The following is a 17,956-nucleotide window of genomic DNA, read 5'->3' as shown; positions in this document are numbered from 1 at the left end:
CAGGTGTGACCCAAAAACCAAAATAATAAATAAATAAATAAAACAAAAAACCCTAGGGATTTTATTGCTTTGTCTGATAAACCAAGGGTGTGTGTATCCCATAGAGAGACAAAGGCATTGGGGGGGGGGTACGGGCTCAGGCTGCCTGTGTGTGGCTCTGTGTTTGTGCCCTTGTAGTCTATATAAGTACTCTGGTTACTATGTAAGTACACAGGGACTCCCCTGTGACTGCCACTGTGTTACAGAACCCAAGTCCTCCCTGCTCCAGAATTGCTCAGGGTAGAGCTTGTTCTTTTGTGGGAGCAGTCTGAGACATGCTGTCTGTCCCCTACCCTCAGTCCAAGTGTTAGGGTGTGTCTGGTGCTGGTGCTGGTGGAAGAAGCAGGGAAGGGTGGTGAGTCCAGGCACATGCCAGTGGTGGGTAGATAAATTAGCAGGGCATGGTTACCAGCTTCTGGCAAAACTCTGAAACACCATCCTGAAGCAGGCTCCACCCAGGGCTGGGGAGAGTACCAGGGGTCCTGGAGATGAGCCCATCCTAGTGTGACATAAATAACGTTGGCGATCAAGTAGAGCAGCAGGAGACGTTTGTTGCTATCACAGGCACAGCCTATGAGGGGACGCCTGACACCGAAGCTTATTGTCACTAGAGCACCCTGCCTCTAGCCTTTCGGGGAGAAACAGAAAAACGACAGCAGGGGGCGGCGCTGGCCTTGCAAGCGACTGACTCGGGTTCGATTTCCAGCATGCCAGAGTCCCTTGTGCCCGCCAGGAATGATTCATGTGGCCTCCAAACAAGAAAAATAACACCAGACTCCGCTTCTGTTTAGGGGTCCAGAAAGGAAAAGAGCAGAACTATATAAAGCTCTTCCTAAGAGGCCGGAGAGGTGGCGCTAGAGGAAAGGCGTCTGCCTTGCTGGCGCTAGCCTAGAACGGACCCCCAGGCGTCCCACACGGGCCTCCCAAGCTGGAAGCGATTTCTTTAATTTTTTTTGGGGGGGGGCACACTTCGTGGTGCTCAGGGGTTCCTCCTGGCTGTCTGCTCAGAAATAGCTCCTGGCAGGCACGGGGGACCCTATGGGACACCAGGATTCGAACCAACCACCTTAGGTCCTGGATCGGCTGCTTGCAAGGCAAAGGCCGCTGTGCTCTCTCTCCGGGCCCTGGAAGCGACTTCTGAGCGCAGAGCCAGAAGCAACCCCTGAGCGTCACTGGGTGTGGCCCCCCAACAAAACCCCAAACGAACGGAAAACAAACAAAGCTCTTCCCAAAGCCGCCGCGCCCGCCCTGACGTCGCCCCGGCCTGTCACCCGCCGCGACGCCGCCCGCCCAGTCCCGCCCAGTCCCGCCCAGCCTCTCCTCCAGCCTATCCCGCGCGGCGCGGCCCAGATCCCGCCTCGCCGCGGTCCGGCTTGCCCTTCCGACCCGCACTTGTCCCCGCGCATCTGGTTCCGCCGCACGTCCCGGCCTCGCCGCCGGCGGCATTTTCCGCGTCCCCGGGTCCCACCCAGACCTCAGGCCGGCCTGTCCCTAGCTGCACCTCACTCGAACCCGCCGCACACTGACCCTGACCCTGACCCTGACGGACCCTCTCCCAGGCCGCTCCCTCCCGCAGGCCCCTTCGCCGGGCCTCTTTCTTTCCCGCGCCGGCTAGCCACGCCCACTGCCGCTCGAGTTCCGCCCCTTCCACCCCGACCTATCCAAGCCCGCGCTGAGCACAGAGCCCGCCCCTTCCGCTCTCTCTGGCCTATCCGCGCCGTGCTCCTGCGCGGGCCCCGCCTCCGCCCAGTGTCGCGCGCGTGTGACGTCACGGGGCGCCGGGCCGCTGCCGGGCCGCGGTCATGCCCAAGCGGGGCTACCCGTTCGCAGCCGCGGCCCCGCTGCAGCTCAAGGTCCGCGTGGGGCCGCGGGAGCTGAGCCGCGGCGTGTGCGCCGAGCGCTACTCGCGTGAGATCTTCGGTGAGTGCCTGCCGGGCCTCGCTCCGGGGGGCGCAGGTCGGAGCCCGCGCCAGTGTCCCGCGCGGCCCTGTGTGCGGGGTGGCCGGGCCCCCGAGCGTCCGCAGCCGCCTTCCCTGCCGGGTTGCTGCCTCCTGCGCCAGCCCTGGGTCGGAGCGGCTGTCCGGAGCCACCCCCAGCGGGTAGCGACCAGCCGGGTGCGCTCGGTGGCCCTTGGCTGCGGGGTCAGCGGGCCCCGAGCTGTGCCCAGGCCTCACCCTGACAGCCCCGGCCCTGTTGGGTGCCCTTTTCCTTGCACACGGGTAGCCCTGTGTTTCGCTTGCCCAGTTCCCGGGAGTCCTCGAGCCCGACGCCCGCACAGGGTGCAGGCCTTGCAGGGCTCAGAAGGGAGAGTGTGGGCACTGGCCGTGCTGCCAGCGCGTGCCCAGCAGGACATGCAGGAGCAGTCACCGAAACGCGACGGGTCCTTCGTCTTCGCATGGAGCCCAGCCCAGCCCAGCCCTGGGTAGCCTTTGCGTTGCTCCCTCTTGGCGCCCCTCCTGCCGCGGGTTTTGGGCCCCTGCCTTGCTGCCTTGCTGTGGGCAGTGTTGTGATCCGAAGCTGCTTGTCCTCCCCAGAGAAGACGCGGCAACTCCTCTATCGAGGGGCCCAGGCTTATGCGGAGCACGTGTGGGAGGACGCCTGTGCCGTCGTGGACCTGCCCGAGTCCCCAAAGCCTGGCCCCACCACAAACGCTCGTGCCTCGCGGGGCCAGATGCTGATTGGACCCGATGGGCGGCTAACCAGGCGCCCTGAGCAGATTTCTGACACTGGTGAGTTCCCTTTCCTGCCGGAGTCCCCTTCCTCTGGGTCCAAGGTCCCTGCCAGATCTTGGTGCCCAGCATTGAGACGCAGAATTGGTAGGCTTGGGTGGTGGGGTGGGCAGCTGGGGGGCTAATGGCACTTTGTTCTTCACAGACCCGCTGGGTGCCGTGTTGGAGGGCTGCCAGTCATGCGCGCATGGCCTGGTCAGGAAGGCCTTGTGCGGGCAGTGTGAGCGGGCTCTGTGTGGGGCCTGCGTGCGTGCCTGCAGCAGCTGCGGAACCACCACTTGTACCCTGTGTGCTGTCGTGGAGTAAGTATTGGGGGGGGGGGCGTTCAGGCAGCCAGCATGTGGGTTTGGTTAGTGTACCCACTGTCCTTTCCCCTTTCCCCCTGATGCTAGGATATGCACTTCTGGGTTGGGCAGTGTCGAGGACGCATCCCCCATCAGCATGAGGGGTTTGAAGTCTGGCGTTGGTGGCTCCTGGGGTGATGGTGGGTGGGCAAGTTGGGGGTTCAGCTCACCCCACAGTCTGTGCCAGTGAGCTTGGTCTGTTCTTCCGCCCCAAGAAGCTGGCCAGGAGGAGGGGAAGGCTTTTCATAGAATCATCACTTGGGGCCCACACACACACCTCTCCAGGCCAGGCTTCCTTGGCTCTGCCCTCTGCTAGGGGCTGGGCCCCATTTCTCTCTGCCCCCCATTTTCCCTGAGCTTTCTGGCCCACTGACTTCTTGTCTCCTTCCTGTCCGCTCTGGAAAGTGCCTGTGAGCTTCTGGTCTGGGCCCACTCGTGCTTCTTCCTCTCGGTCTCATCAGTCCCCGTCCCTCTGGTCCGTCTTGTCCAGCTCTAACCCAACTCCTCTGTCCTGTCCTGCAGGGGTGCTGACATCCCTGAGAAGCTGCTGTGTGCCAGCTGTGCCATGTTTGAAGGCTGAGCCCTGTACTGCAGGCCCTGGGGGGTGTGGGGTTGGGGGCTCTGTTTTCTGTTTTGTGCTCCTGAGCACAGCCAATAAACATGCTCTTTATTGTGAGCTGTGAGCCATGCCTCGTCACCCAGGGTAACTGCCACCCTTCTGTATAGATGAGAACACGAGCCCAGGGCATGGGGTAATTCTGGGAGCAATGCGGGAGCTAACAGCTTAGGGGTGCAGAGTAGCTTCCTGCCAGGCTGGACTCTCCCAAGTGCCCACCTATCTCTGTTAAAATGCTCATAGGTCCCTAAGGCAAACTCAAGAGTACTGCTCGATTTGGGTTCGGGAGCAAGGGAAATGGATAGAGTGTAGATGGACATGAGAGGTTGTGGGTGTATGCTAACATAGGGTGATACTCCTTACCCCCAGGGTCACACACACATGGGATCACACTCACGTTCACATACACACCCTAGGATCTCACACACACCTGGGATCATAAACTCACCCGGGATCGAGCTGAGGGAACAAGACCAGCCCAGGACCTGCAGACAGGGAGTACGAGTGCTGGGCTGGGGCCTATATGAGGTGAGTGTGCAGGAGCTGATAAGGTGGCCCTAGCTCACCCTGTATCTAGAGAGGCTGGTCCAGAGGTTCTGTGCCCATCCCCAGCACCACACAGGGCCCCTGAACCCTACCAGGAGTCAGCCCTGAGCGCCACTAGGGGTGCTGCCTGTCCTAAAGCAGGGCCAGAGCAGGGGACCAGGGCACCCACAAAGGTGCACAAAGTGCTGCAGACAGTGCCCTTGCACTTGTGGCCCCTAGTTCAGCCTGTCTGTCCCATGTTGGCTAGGTAACCTGATACCCAATTTCCATTTCTGCGCTGTCTCACCTTGGCTGTGAAACAGCTGCAGCTGCAGTGGGTTAGACTAAGAACAGGCACGTGTCCTGACCCTTGAGCATAGAATTAAATGTGGACCCCAAAATATATCAAAGTCAGTCACAAGGATTGCTAAGGCCGGACTTAGCTGCATGGTTTTCCCTGCATCATGTCCCCAGCCCTGCCCAGACGCCACCAGAGGGCCTATGGTACTTCCTACCCAGCTGAGTGATGCCCACATCTAGGTCCCCTGCAAGCTCACCTGCAGTTACTGGTCACCTTCCCAAACCGCTCAGACCCCCACCCCCAGGCAGGCCCAGATAGCCCCAAGCATTGGGTCTGCGCCTTCCTGGTAAGACAAGCCACGAGGTTGAAAAGCAATTTTTACTGAAGAATTTGAAGGGCAAGTTTCATATTATAATAGTAAAAATAGTAAAGTCGAATGTTGTAAAAAAAAAAAAAAAAAACAAAACAAAACACCATGTGCAGAGCAGCAGCGGGCAGGGGTTGGGGCCCCCCATGGGTGCAGGGGGGCTCGGAGTGTGGGGGTAGTGCTGGCAGGACAAGGCTATGGGGAGGCTGGGGGGGGGTTGGAGGGGTCCCCTGTCACGGTAAGAAACCCCCAGTGTGTGGTGCTGGCCTGGTCAGTGGCTCCCCAGGGAGCAAGGGTCAGTTTGGGGCCCAGCTGCCCCATCAATGGTGAGTCAAGGCAAATGCCGCCGTGCTCAGGCTGTGCCACTGGCTGAGTAGGAGAACTGAGGGAAGTGGGGTCTGCGCTCACTGTCTGCACACTCCATGTTGTCGTCTGTGGGAACAGGCACTCAGATCAGGCCCCACCTGGACCCCCTCACCCGCTGTGGCTTTTAAACGAGGGGCGGGGACGCAGGGTCCCGGGCTCTGGGCCCCGTGCCCACCTTGGTCGGGCGGCGTGATGGTGATCATCTGGGCTGTGAACTCTTCGTCAAAATACCTCGTGTCAGTCTCGGACGTGACCTGTGGCTTGAAGGGTGGGCAGAGCTGGGGAGAGGGGAGCAGAGTGAGAACCTGGTGGCCCTGAGAGCGTTCCTCTTTCACCCCTGTGCCTCTGGCCGCACCTTCTTCTCATACACGTCCTGCCACACGACATTGGCAAAGAAGCGGTGCTGCATGATCTCCTTGGCATCCTCAGCGCCACCGCCCAGCCTGTGGAGACAGAGCGTGCCAGGGTCCTGCCACCCCTGCCCACCCCCTTGCTGAGTGGGGCCCCCAACAGTACGCCCACCTCTGCTTGGGGTCCTTCTTGAGCAGCCCAGATAACAGGGACTTGGCCTCGGGGCCCAGAGTCCGTGGGAAGCGGATGTCCTCCATGAGGATGAGCTCGAAGAGCTTCTCGTGGTCCTGGTTGTAGAAGGGCAGGCGGCCACACAGCATCTCGTACATGACCACGCCCAGCCCCCACCAGTCCACTGCGCGGCCATAGTCGTTGTCCTCCAGCACCTGGGGCAGGGCACGGGCGGCCACAAGGAGTTGGGGGGGGGGGCACCAGGAGGGCATAGGGAGGTGGGAGAGAGATCCATGCAGGGAAATGTGGGGATCAAGCCCACTCACTTCGGGGGCCAGGTACTCGGGGGTGCCACAGAAGGTCTTCATGGTGGCTCCGTCCTTGATACCCTCCTTGCACAGCCCGAAGTCTGTGATCTTGATGTGTCCGTCCTTGTCCAGCATGAGGTTCTCCAGCTATGAGGGCAGGTGAAGATCAGGAGTCAGTCCTGGGCCCCACTGGCCTCGCCCACTATGCCCATCCACTAGGATCTGGACACACCCACAAGCTAGAGGCACTCCCATTCATTAGGATCCCACCCTGATTGTGCCCACCCCACACGCTGAGACTTGGTCATGCCACCACATAGCAGAGGCCTTGCCATTAGCTTCCAGCCATGCCCACCCCTGGTCACCTACCAGGGCCCGGCCCACACACACATGCTGAAGGCACCGCCCTGACCCCCATCAATCCTCCAGAGGCCCCGCCATGTCACTCATAACTAGAACTATAGGCCTGGCCCACCTTGAGGTCCCTGTACACCACGTTTTTCTCCGAGTGCAGGTAATCCAAGGCTGACACTATCTCAGCACCATAGAAGCGGGCCCGGTCCTCAGGGAACACACGCTCCCGGGAAAGGTGGAAGAAGAGCTGCAGGAGAGGCAGGTGAGCCCATAGGTGCCCAGGGCTCTGGCAAGCAGGGGTCCCTCCCAGTGAACCCCACACCTACCTCACCCCCGTTGGCATACTCCATGACAAAGCAAAGGCGGTCGTGGGTCTGGAAGGAGTACTTCAGGGCCTGTGGAGGGCACGGCTGAGCATGGAGTTCTACCCTAAGACAGACAGGGCCGCCCCTACCCCAAGACAGATGTGGGTCTATCTCAGGACAGATGGGGCCCTCACCCAGCATGAAGGCGGCCGTGAGGAGCCGCAAGAAGGGCAGGACACCAGATCCGACCATGCAAGTGAACGAGCAGCTGGAGCCAGGAGTGAGCAGAGGCCCAGCATCAGGGTATCCTGAGACATGGGGTGCTGGGGAACCCCCTGGGACCCCATGTGTAGGGTCCGTTCTCTGCTTATCAGCCAGCAGCCCCCACCCTACCCAACACAGTTGCCTAGCTTTGCAAACTCACTTCTGTTTGATTTTCTATTTTTCGGGAGGAGGGGGGGTCACACCTGGCAGCACTGGGGGTTACTCCTGGCTCTGAGCTCAGGAATTGCTCCTGGCAGGCTTGGGGAACCAACCATATGGGAAGCCAAGGTTTGAACCTGGGTTGACTGCTTGCAAGGCAAACACCCTTTCCACTGTACTGTCACTATAGCCCCCTCTGGTTGATTATTTTTTTTTGTTTTTGGACCACACCTGGTGGTGCTCAGGGGTTACTCTTGGCTCTGCACTCAGAAATCCCTCCTGGTGGGCTCAGGGGATTGTATGGGATGCTGAGGATGGAACCAGGGTCTGTTCCAGGTAGTCCATATACTGGGCAAATGCCCTATCGCTGTGCCATGGCTCCGGCCCCTCTGGTTGATTTTTGACTGATGCTCCAGGCACAGCTTCTTCGACTGGCACCCGCACACTCACCTCTCAGCAGCATCTCAGCAGCATGGGCCCGTTAGTCTGGGCACCCCCCACCCCCCACACCGAGCTACTGGCCTGGCCAACCCTGGGCACACTCACGGTCAGGAAGGGGTGCCGGGAGTTCTGCAGGACACGGTTCTCTGTGAGCGTGTGTGCCACCTCATCCTGGAAGTCATGGCAGTGAGTGGGCCTGTGGCCCAGTGCTCACCAGCTAGAGCTGCCCCACCCACACGCCCATGTGCACGCCAGCTCCACCTTGGCCACGATGACCTCCTTCTTCAGGATCTTCATGGCGTAGTAGCGACCCGTAGCCTTCTCCTTCACCAGGATCACCTTCCCGAAAGTGCCTTTTCCCAGTAGCTTCAGGTACTCAAACTCGTTCATGGTCTGCGGGCGGCAGGTGATCAGAGAGGCTCAGGCACACCCCTCCGAGGGCCAGCCCCCCAGGCCTGGGCCTCACCACGCGGTGCTTGGGCTTGGTCAGTGACACCTCCATCTCCTCAGTGCCCGAGTTGTCACTGGGCGACCCCGAGCGGAAGTCCATCATCTCCTCCTCCTGCTTCTTAAGCCCGTCGGCCACCGTCTGGATCGCCGACGTCCACTCCTCCCTGCGGTGCATGGCCAGGTGAGGTCCCTGCGCTCCTGGGAAGCCTAGGCCCACTTCAGGGGTTTGCCCGGTGTCCACCTACCGCTCCTCGGGGGTCTCCACGTGGAACGTGCGCTCGATCACAGTGGTCCACTGCAGGCAGCGGATGATGAAGGTGTTGGGCCGTGGCCGCTCTGTCTTCATCAGCTGGCATTCTGAGGGCACAGCACAAGATGTTCCTGTGGCTGCCCACCCCTGCCCCCCTACTGTGAGCCCCCCCCCCAGTTCAGAAGCTCAATTATTCACTTGAACGAGGCATGGCACCTCCCACCAGCCCTCAGGGCTCAGCACAGGACAGGCTGCTGCCCCTGTGGCCACTGACCACCTTGGGCCACTGGGAGGAAGACTGGAGGCCCCAAGGCAAACCCACATCTGGAACACACATACACCTGGGGTACATGCACACCTAGGACACAGGCACACAGGGAGCACATACACACCTGTGACACATGTACATTTGGGACACGCACACCTGGGACGAGATTACCAGAGCACACAGGGACATACACACACCTGCACCCAACAGGGAGGAGGGGGCCCTGCATCCTGCAAAGGGGAGTGTGGGAGCCACCTGGAGCCCATGAGTAGCAAGAACCCTTGTGCCGGCATCTGGCCCAGCAGTGTGGGGAGCCCTGGCTCAGCCCCTGCAGGGAGGGCAGCTTGGCAGGCACATGTGGCTCTGCCCTCATTGGTGCCCCCACCTTCCTGCCCTGAGCACATGGGCAGCCCCAAGCCTGGCAGAGCAGACAGGCAGCAGGACCAGACCCCAGTGGGCCCTTCGGAGAGCAGCAGTACCACCGGTGCCCTTGCTTTTGGGCACGGTGCCTGGACCCAGCAGACCTTGATGCCCACCAGCTTTTTGAAGTGCCGAGTGCCCCCTACAGGCCAGTGCAGAACGGGTGTGGCCACTCACGTGCCACGGAGAAGTTGTTGAGTGGTGCCTCCCGTTGATCTGTGTCCTGAGGCCGCTCCTTGTAACCCGTGAAGCTGCCGTCATTCTTGAGCAGGAAGTAGCGGGGCCGCCAGGTCTTAATGTACTCCCCTGGGGGCAGAACTGTCATCGGTTGCGCCCATGCATGGGCGCAACCCGGCCCCATGGCACCCCCCCACCTGAATGGTGGCCCTGGTGTGGGCATTTGGCACTTCATCTGGCAGGTGAAAGGAAGAAGAACCCAGGGCTGGCAAGGGGACACATGAGACAGTGGTGTAGGAGCCTGAAGACAGCAGGTCCCATCTCAAGGGCTTTCCTGGAGGAGGGAGCCCACGCCAGCGGGACCCCAAAGGTGGCTGAAACCACCTTTGCCAGGATGGGGAGGGGGTCTCAGCACACCAGATTCCACCCTCCACAGGAGCTTCAGTAGGAGCATGGGGCAGCTGCACCCTCATCCAAGCCCCAGGCCCACCCCACCCCACACATCCCCAGAAAGTTGTATAAGAAGTTGTGTGCCGCAGCCGAGGCAGCAGCAGGCCCGGGGAGTGAGCAGCTGTCCTCGGCCGAGCGCGGCACTGCTCATTTATCACACTGACACCACCAGGGCCGCCTTTCCGTGCTGCGAAGCGCATCCTCGAGCCCAGCAGGACCGGCCCCTCCTGCAGCCTGGGGGCCCTCAGGACGCCCAGCAGAGCCTAGCAGACTCGGGAAGCTGTGGTTTCCCTCCCCACCATCCTATTGCCAGCCTGGGTCTGGGGCTTTTGTCCCCTTAGACCTCCCACATGAACAAGACCCCGAGGGCTGGTCCTTCGCAGGTCCCTGAGCGAACCCACCACCCATGCAACGCCGAGGTGGGTATCCTCTCCCCCTGCACCAGACTGGGGCTGTCGGGCCTGATGGAGAGCCACAAAGCCCACCAGCTGCCGCTCCCCAGGATGCCGACGGAGCGAGGAGAGTGATGGCGCCTCCGTACGGCCCCCAAATCCATCTCGATTCACCAACTGCCACGGCTGCCCCGTGCTGTGCCCGCATGTGCCGTGGGCACGTGAGTGCGAGTGTGTCTGGAAGCACAGGCTGGCCGTGGGCAGCAGGGCCTTGGAGTCCCCACTCTGGCCCACTGGAACCCTAGTAAGAAGGGGAGGGGTTGAGGTGCTCATGTGCAACCCCAGACACTGGACACCCTGACCCTCGATCTCCCCACAGTCCTAGAGGCCTCTGAACCCTCTACTCTCCAGCGTCCAGATCTCTACCAGCCCCTGGGCCAGCATGGGGTGGGCAGACACTGACAGGTCAGCAGCAACTCCAATGTGCCCTCAGGAAGGGACCCCAAGGTGCCATGGCCCTCCCCCACAGCTAGCACTCCCCATAGTCACCGAAAGGGACCCTCTGACCCAACTCCAGAGACCAGAGGGTGGCCTGCGGGCAGGTTGGGGAGCCCAGCGCTGGTACACAGCCCCTAAAGGACAGGCTCGGGATGCAGGGCAGTGAGGACCAACAGGTACATCCTGGGTCAGATATTTGGAAGTGTGGGCGTGGCCCAGGGCAATAGCTAATTGAAGTGGGAAGAGGCTGACCCTGCTGTGCTGTGCTCTGGTGCAGAGAAAGGGGACAAGGCTCCTGGCATGGTGCAAGGCCCCCAGCTGTGAGGAGGTGGCACTGGGCACAGCCCGGCCCACCTTAACCCCCATCACGGCCCATGGCCAGGACCCCCAAGCCAGCAGCTGCCAGACAGGCACACCAAGTCCTCAGGTGAGGCTCGAGCCAGCTGGGGGGATTCCAGGGGTGTTACCTGGGGGCTGCATGGCTTACTCAGGACCAGCCTAGGGTGCCCAGCAGAGGCGAGGCCAGAGCCCTATCCCGTCATCTCAGGGCACATGTACCCAGGAGGTACATGTGTGCGCTCACACCTGAACTCACGCCTGTAGACACCTGCACTCTCACATGCACAGACACACCTGCGTTCATATGTGCACCCTCACAGAGACACCTGCACACACGCACCTGTACCCTCACACACATGGCACCCTCACCACATACACGGGCCGTGATGCCACAGAAAACTGCTGGGTCGACACTTTGCAGGCAGTGCTGGCAGGGTGCCAGGGTGAGCGGGCACAGCACAGTGAGCCCAGCAGGCTAGGGAGCGGCGCCAGCTGACAGCGCCAGCGACGGGCCCTGCTCTGCCATATTCATGGCACCGACAGCTGCTGGGCGGCGGGCGGCTCCCCCACGCAGTGCAGTGCCTGATGCCTGTGGGCGACACAGCGGAGACAGACCCCGATGTTCAGGGCCCACCCTGCACCCTGAGAAACTGAGGCAGACCTGGGCGGCTGGCACTCTCCTAGACATGGTGGGGGTCCTGGTGTTCTGCCCCAACATGGCTCAGTCTTGCTGCCTCAGTGGTCACCAGGGGTGTCCTTGACCCCTGCTGGCCATCATCACTGTAGCCTCATGCCCTCATATAGGCTGGACAGGGGCTAAGATCCTGCGAGACGTACTGAGACCTGCTTCCCAGGGCTCCCCCACACGTCTGAACCACACCAGGGCTCCTGGAGGGCTGCAGACCAGGGGTGGGATTTGAGTTATAAAGAGCCACAGTGGGGGCTGAAGAGGCAGCAAAGTCCAGCTAGCAGGGGTCCCACATAAGGGAACTGGGCAGGGCCACAAGGACACAGCACAGCGGCCTTTTGGGGCGGCTGCCACACCCTGACTCCCAGGCTGGCACATGCCCCCTTTACCTCAGTCTCGCCAAGATGGAGGACTCTGAGCCTTACTCCAAGTACCTCAAGTCAGCAGGACCCATCACCCCAGGTCCTGCATTTGGACCAAGACTTCCAAGGCTATGGGGGAGATCCAGACATGGGAATCTGGGTGCAGGCAGCCCTGAAATATCAGAGCGAGGCCACCAGCTCCCGCAGCCAGACACAGTTGGGCTGGGTCCTGAGGGGCAGGACGGAGCAGGGTATAGGCAGTAACAGACCCGGCACAGCTCGTGGCCTCCAGGATGGATGTGGCCCCACAGAGGCCAGCAGCTTCCTCTTTTGATGTTTGTTTGGAAGAGGCCAAGGACTGACAAACAGGAAACAGCCACACTACATAAGCCCCGCCCCATGGGCCAGGAGCTCTGCCTCACAGCCCTGGGCTCAGGACCCTGTCCACCCTGCACTCCCCACAACTAACTATGGATGTACAGAGATAACTCCAGCCTTATCCCTGAGCCTGCTCAGCAAAGCTGTAGGCTCCTTTAAAGGAGTGCACTATAACCCCACAGGCCCCACATGAGCTGGTGGGCATTTCAGATACCCAGGATCCCTCATGGGGTACAGGGTCTCCATGGCCACCAAGGCAGGGGAAGCCACACCCTCAGCTTACAATGGGGACCAGACAAGGACTCAGCCACACCTCCTAGGACCCTGAGCAAAGTGATTGGACAGGCTTGGCTTGGCTCTGACCACCCAGCAAGCCAGCCCTGGATCCTCCCTGCACTGGATCCCCGCCCACCATAGACCACAGTCTGGGCCCCAGACCCAATAGTCACTGTGAGCTGGGGTCCCTGAGGGTGCAGACCAGACCATGGGCCTCTCCAGAGCTGTGCAGTTGAGGCCACGGCATCAGCGTAGGGCTAAAAGTCCGGTGGTACCCACGACACCACCAGTGTCGAGTGGCCTTGGACTACAGCACCCCTGACAGTGTACCCGGGCACCCAGCAGGCAAGGAGTCCTCAACTCCCATGTGAGTCCCACCTAGTGGCCTCATCCTATTTCTCTGGTCACCCTGTCCAGCATGGGGGTCCCAAGTTGGGATGAGGACAGACACATACAACGACCCACACGGACTGCATGGGGAAAATGAGGTCCATGGGTCTGGGATCACAGTAAAAACCGAAAATCTGGCCCAATCCAGCACTGGTTGTCCAGAGTCCAACTGGAAAGCCTGCCCCCCGCCCCCTATTCACCCAATGGGCAGCAGGAGATAGGCCCAGGGGTATGGACCTAGGGGTATGGTGCTCCCCAGAGACTTGGGGGCCTGGAGGGCCCCTGACACCAAAATTTTAAAAAAGACAGTGGTCTATAGAAGGCCAGGGCACAGAAAGTAGCCTAGCGTGGGAGGCTGGGAGCCCTCGCCTTACACCAAAAAACATCCACAGTTGCCAGTAATGCTGGAACACCAAAGGCCCCCATCTCCACACCAGAACCTCACAGCCCTCAGATGATGGACAGGGGCAGGAAGGACAGGGGGGCAGAAAGCAGGCAAGGTTGGGGAACAGGGAGAGAAAACAGAAGGGTAAAGGACAATGGTAAAAATAGAAATGGGGTGAAGGTGGAACCAGGCACACTAGTGCTGTGACAGGATCTGGTAGGATCAGTCCATGTGTACACTCCACAGGCTCTGTGGGGTCCCAGGAGTGAGCAGCTGGGGAAGAAGTGGAGGTAGGCAGCTGGTGCCCCCATCCTGGACAGGTGTAGCCTGGTCACTGGGAACAGTCTGGCCCCCACAGTCTCTGAGTTTGAGGACAGGCTGGTTGGGGCCTGGAGAACAGAGGGAGCTGTTGGGCTCCACTCACCACTGGGCCTGGATCCTGGACTGGCCCAGCATCTTCACTGGCCCAGCATTGGGTGCCTCAGAAGCCTGCAGGCAACACCTGAGACCAGGCCTTGGCCAGGGCCCATGTCCTCATGGCCTTCCAGGAAAGCTGGCAGGGAGGCAACTGGCAGCACTGAAGTAGCCCTGAGGCCAGGGCCCCCTGACACACATCCAGAGCCAGGACCACCCAATACCCAGACCCAGAGCCCTGGCACTCACCCCTCTGCAGGCCCCAAGGTCCCCCAGAGACACTCACCCCGCTTGTGCAGCCAGCCCTCCTTCACAACGGCCACTTCACTCATGGTGCAGCCCAGGGGCCCAGCAGGGCCGGCTCCTCTCAGCAGGTCTTCCCAGCCCAGCTGGACCCCACAGCCTCTGCAGGTAGCAAAGGGAGAGTGAGACTGGGTCCCCTGGGTTCAGAGGCCATCCTCAGATGCTCTGCACCCTCCCAGGGTCATGCTGGACTGTAGCCTCAACCAGCCACCGGCTCTTCCGATGCAGCCCCTCAGACTGTGCTGGACAGTGCTCAGCCCTGGCTGCCCTCCGTACCCACTGGGAACAGAGAGTCTCGGACAGGAGCAGAGTGACCTGAAGGTCAGCAGGGCTCTTCAGGCCAAGGGTATCCCGCAGTCCCCCAACCTGCTGAGCCACACCCTCGATACTCTGATTCTCGACCCAATTTCAGTCCATGCATTACATAGATAGAGCCACCCAAGCACTGCAAAGAATGATTCCTGAAAGCAGAGCCAGGAATGAGCCCAGAGCATCGCCAGGCAGGGCCAAAAAAAGGTAAATAAAAACACAAAGAGGGGCCGGCGAGGTGGCGCTAGAGGTAAGGTGTCTGCCTTGCAAGCGCTAGTCAAGGAAGGACCGCGGTTCGATCCCCCTGCATCCTATATGGTCCCCCCAAGCCAGGGGCAATTTCTGAATGCTTAGCCCTGAGCATCAAACGGGTGTGGCCCGAAAAAAACAAAAATAAAAAAAAACACAAAGAAACAAGAAACAATTATAGCGTTGGAGAAGCAGTAAGTGGGGGCGGGGGCTGTCCAAGCCCACTGTCTCAGCCTGCTCTGGGCCCCAAGTCTATCCGCCCTAGCTGGAACTGACACTGACCAATGGTACTGCTCTTGCACGGTCCTACTCCTGCTCCTCTATAGGTCGAGCTCCTAGGCAACCCTCAAAATCCACTTCCACATTGCAGGAAGGCATCCTGCTCCCTGAGCTCTTCTTTGCTCCCCATAAGCAGAGAAAGAGGTGGGAAGGCCTGGGGGCTGTGTCTGACCTTGACACCCAAAGGGGAAAGCAAAGGATGCCCTGGGCAGACAGGGGGAGAAAGAGGAATGGGGGGAGGAGAAAGGGGAGAGACAGGGGAGGCGTCCAGGCCCCAAGGGGCGCGGAGACACCGGGTGGGCGTGGCCGGCTGACCCAGGGGGACAGCTGGGAGCGGCTCAGAAGCTGCCTGGGCCAGGCCGGACCCCAGTTCCGGGCCGCCATCCCCGGGTATTGTTCAGGACGCGCCTCCGAGCACCGTGTGCTGGGAAAGACCCAGCCCCGCGGGAGCGGGTCGGTGCAGGGGGACGGAGGTCGCGTGGCCTCCCTCGGGCAAGGGCTCCGCGCGGCTGGGGAGCCCCGGAAGGGCCGCGGAGCGGGACGCAGGCCCCACCCCTGCAGCGTTCGGCCCCGCACCCTGCCAGGTCACCGCGGCCCACGGCTCCGCGCCGGGCACCCACCGCTGCCGCCCGGCGGGCCCGGGGCTGGGACGAGGCCGCGCCAGGGGCCTGCGGGGCTCGGGACGCAGCTGGGGACGGGGCTGTCGGCGCTGCCACCTGAGAGAACTTCATCTCGAGGGTGGGGTCTCCTCCCGGTCCCCCGAGTCGGGCCGGGCTGGGGGTCTTTTCTCCCCAGCCCCGCGGGGACCCCCGGCCCGCGCCCCGGCGCAGGCCCCAAGGTCATGCGCGCTCCGCGCCCCGGGCCCCGCTCGGACTCTGCGCACCGGCCGGGCCTGCGGCCGCGAACAAAGCCCAGGCGCGGGGTGGGGGGGATCCGGCGGCTCGGGCGGGACTCACCGGGCGCCGCGTCCGGGCGCGGGGCGGGCCTAGCCGGGCCGCGGCCTCCGGCGCCCGCCGCTCCGCATCCCCGCGGCCCGGCGCCGGGCGGGTCCGGGCTGGAGGCCGCGGCGCGGGCTGTTCGTGGCCGCCCGCTCGGGTCGCTGCTGCCTGCTGGGCCCCGGCCGGCCGCTCCGTCCTGCTGCCGCCCTCGCCCCGCCCGCCGCCCGCCCACATCCGCCTCCGCCGCCCGCCGAGCGCGCGGGGCGGGCCGCGCCGGCCTCAGTTTCCCGGCTGCACCCATCCGGGGGGTGCCGCGCATGGGTGGCCTGGGGGTGGGCGGGCTCGGCGCCTGGAGCAGCCCCAGAAAGGGCGCAGGGGACGGGGTGGGCGGAGGGGGCACGGCCGGGACCCGCACCCCGCTGTGCGCCCTGCGCAGTCCGGACGCGCGGCCTCCCGGCGCCGGACCACCAGTACCTGCCCCCTGACCCCGGGCCCTGGAAGCCCTTTGCCGAAGGAAAACTCGGGGACCCTTTCCCAGGGCGTCGCACACTGGGGGGTGTCTTTGTTCTCCGCCCGGCGCAGTCCCATGCGGAACCGACTCCGAACTGCACTCCACCTCCCCACGGGGATGACCTGGTGGGGTCTTCTCAGGACGCCGCGACCACCCTTCCCCTGCCCGCTGTCCTGCCATGACGGGTGACCCAGGCGACTGCAGAGGGACCCCAGGGATCCAGCTGGTCCATCACTCACCCCAACACTTCCCCCCCGGGGCCTCCCTGGGGCAGTCTCTCCACCCAGTGCTGGCCCTAGGAAGAGCTTTGGCGTTCACCGCCATCTGGGAGCACTGGGGGGAGAGGTGGCAGAGCCGGGACCGTGTCTCAAGAGCACGAGTCCATCGCGGCTGGCACTTGGGCGCGCCCTCTCGTGGACAACGCTGGGAAGACGGGGCTAGGGCCGCAAAGTGCTGGGGCCCAGTCCCGGAGCACTCCTGAGGACCCACAGAAAGCACCCAGCCCACTCCAACGGGCCCAGTACCAACAGGCCCCTCCTGCACAGATGGCCTGTGAGGACCGCCCTTGCCCCCCGCTGGGTCAGGAGCCTAAGACCAGATGTTTCAACAGAAAAGTGCTACTGGCACCCAGGGGACCGTCCCTGCAGCTGCCTGCGACAGGCAGGACAAACCCGGGGCCACCCTGGTCCCTGCAGCAGCTGCAGGGCAGGGAGGGAGTGCTGGGTCCAGATGGCTCTTGTCGGCCCTGTGGCCAGTGGGGACTGTGGGGACGGGCCGCCCACCAGGGCTCAGGTTGACCTTGTCACTGGCTGGGGCAGAGAGTTGAAGGGGGATACTGTGTGTCCTCCAACCCTCCCCAAGTGTCCTGGTTCCCATCAGCTGTCCCCGGCAGGACCTCAGGCTGATGGGCTGAGGATGATCCCCCAGGGGTGCCACAGATCCAGCCTCCCCTTGCACCTCTGCAGGCTCTGGGTCCCCTCAACAGCTGCTCATGGAAATGGCCTTTGGTGCCCCGCGCCTCGTGGGCACCAGGGACCCAACCCCCGCAGTCACTCTGGCTGTGTGGAGGGCACAGTGTGAGCTGTCAGCTCCCTGCCCTGCTGGAGTGGGGGGCAGCTGGGCTCCCTGCAGGGAGACTCCAGCAGAGGGCAGGGCCCCTCAAGGCAAGACCGGGCAAAGGGAGGCCGCCCCTTGCAGTTCCTGCATGTGGAGACCAAGGTGTTGGGGTATCTGAGTAAACCAGAAGCGATTTGATTTTGTTTGTTTATTTTGGGGCTACACAGAGGCGCTCACGGGTTCCTGTGCACCTGATTCTACGCTCAGAAATCACTTCTGGCGGGGGCGGGGGGTATATAGGGTACCAAGGCCGAGTAAAAGGCAAATGCCCTCCTCGCTGTGCTGTCGCTCCTGCCCACCCAGGAGCGGTTGCTTCTGACATTTGCACTATAGGTCCAAACCTCGATTTGACCAGGACCCTGGGATGCCCCCAGAGCCTGCTCTGCCACCACCCTGTTCAGCTCCTTCTGGGGTTGTGTAGCTGCGCAGGAGGCATTGTAAGGGACAGTCCGGATTGTGATAAGCAAAGGCCTG

The 17,956-nt window shown here is 62.2% G+C and overlaps 3 protein-coding genes across 3 annotated transcripts in view; 1 reads left to right on the top strand and 2 right to left on the bottom strand.

Annotated features, from left to right (window-relative positions):
- The window catches only part of ATP5MJ (ATP synthase membrane subunit j), a 425,762-nt gene that overhangs the window by 361,080 nt on the left and 46,726 nt on the right, over nt 1-17,956 (bottom strand). The window lies entirely within an intron of this gene.
- SIVA1 (SIVA1 apoptosis inducing factor) lies at nt 1,821-3,788 on the top strand. The gene is made up of 4 exons (XM_049790370.1): nt 1,821-1,959; nt 2,574-2,768; nt 2,914-3,070; nt 3,635-3,788. Exons 1-4 carry the CDS (start codon nt 1,842-1,844, stop codon nt 3,690-3,692), a joined length of 528 nt encoding a protein of 175 aa, XP_049646327.1. The 5' UTR covers nt 1,821-1,841; the 3' UTR covers nt 3,693-3,788.
- On the bottom strand, nt 4,915-15,932 carry AKT1 (AKT serine/threonine kinase 1). Its single transcript, XM_049790358.1, has 14 exons — nt 15,874-15,932; nt 14,064-14,182; nt 9,206-9,334; nt 8,336-8,447; nt 8,107-8,254; nt 7,902-8,033; nt 7,746-7,811; nt 6,798-6,866; nt 6,593-6,718; nt 6,136-6,264; nt 5,810-6,024; nt 5,643-5,730; nt 5,463-5,565; nt 4,915-5,353 (listed from the first exon to the last, which is right to left on the bottom strand). The coding sequence occupies exons 2-14, from the start codon at nt 14,107-14,109 to the stop codon at nt 5,274-5,276; spliced, it is 1,443 nt and encodes a 480-aa protein (XP_049646315.1). The 5' UTR covers nt 14,110-14,182; nt 15,874-15,932; the 3' UTR covers nt 4,915-5,273.

The sequence above is a fragment of the Suncus etruscus genome, chromosome 17 (assembly GCF_024139225.1).
Source record: "Suncus etruscus isolate mSunEtr1 chromosome 17, mSunEtr1.pri.cur, whole genome shotgun sequence".
Lineage (NCBI taxonomy): Eukaryota > Metazoa > Chordata > Mammalia > Eulipotyphla > Soricidae > Suncus > Suncus etruscus.
The sequence above is the reverse complement of the archived record's forward strand: the minus strand, read 5'-3'. Positions and strand labels throughout refer to the sequence as shown.

Coding starts and splice junctions, on each gene's coding strand:
- SIVA1 (XM_049790370.1), top strand. CDS start 1,842: ATGCCCAAGCGGGGCTACCCGTTCGCAGCCGCGGCCCCGCTGCAGCTC. Junction 2,769..2,913: donor TGAGCAGATTTCTGACACTG/GTGAGTTCCCTT, acceptor TGTTCTTCACAG/ACCCGCTGGGTGCCGTGTTG. Junction 3,071..3,634: donor ACCCTGTGTGCTGTCGTGGA/GTAAGTATTGGG, acceptor CCTGTCCTGCAG/GGGTGCTGACATCCCTGAGA.
- AKT1 (XM_049790358.1), bottom strand. CDS start 14,109: ATGAGTGAAGTGGCCGTTGTGAAGGAGGGCTGGCTGCACAAGCGGG. Junction 8,255..8,335: donor GTGGAGACCCCCGAGGAGCG/GTAGGTGGACAC, acceptor CATGCACCGCAG/GGAGGAGTGGACGTCGGCGA. Junction 6,025..6,135: donor CCGAGTACCTGGCCCCCGAA/GTGAGTGGGCTT, acceptor GCCCTGCCCCAG/GTGCTGGAGGACAACGACTA.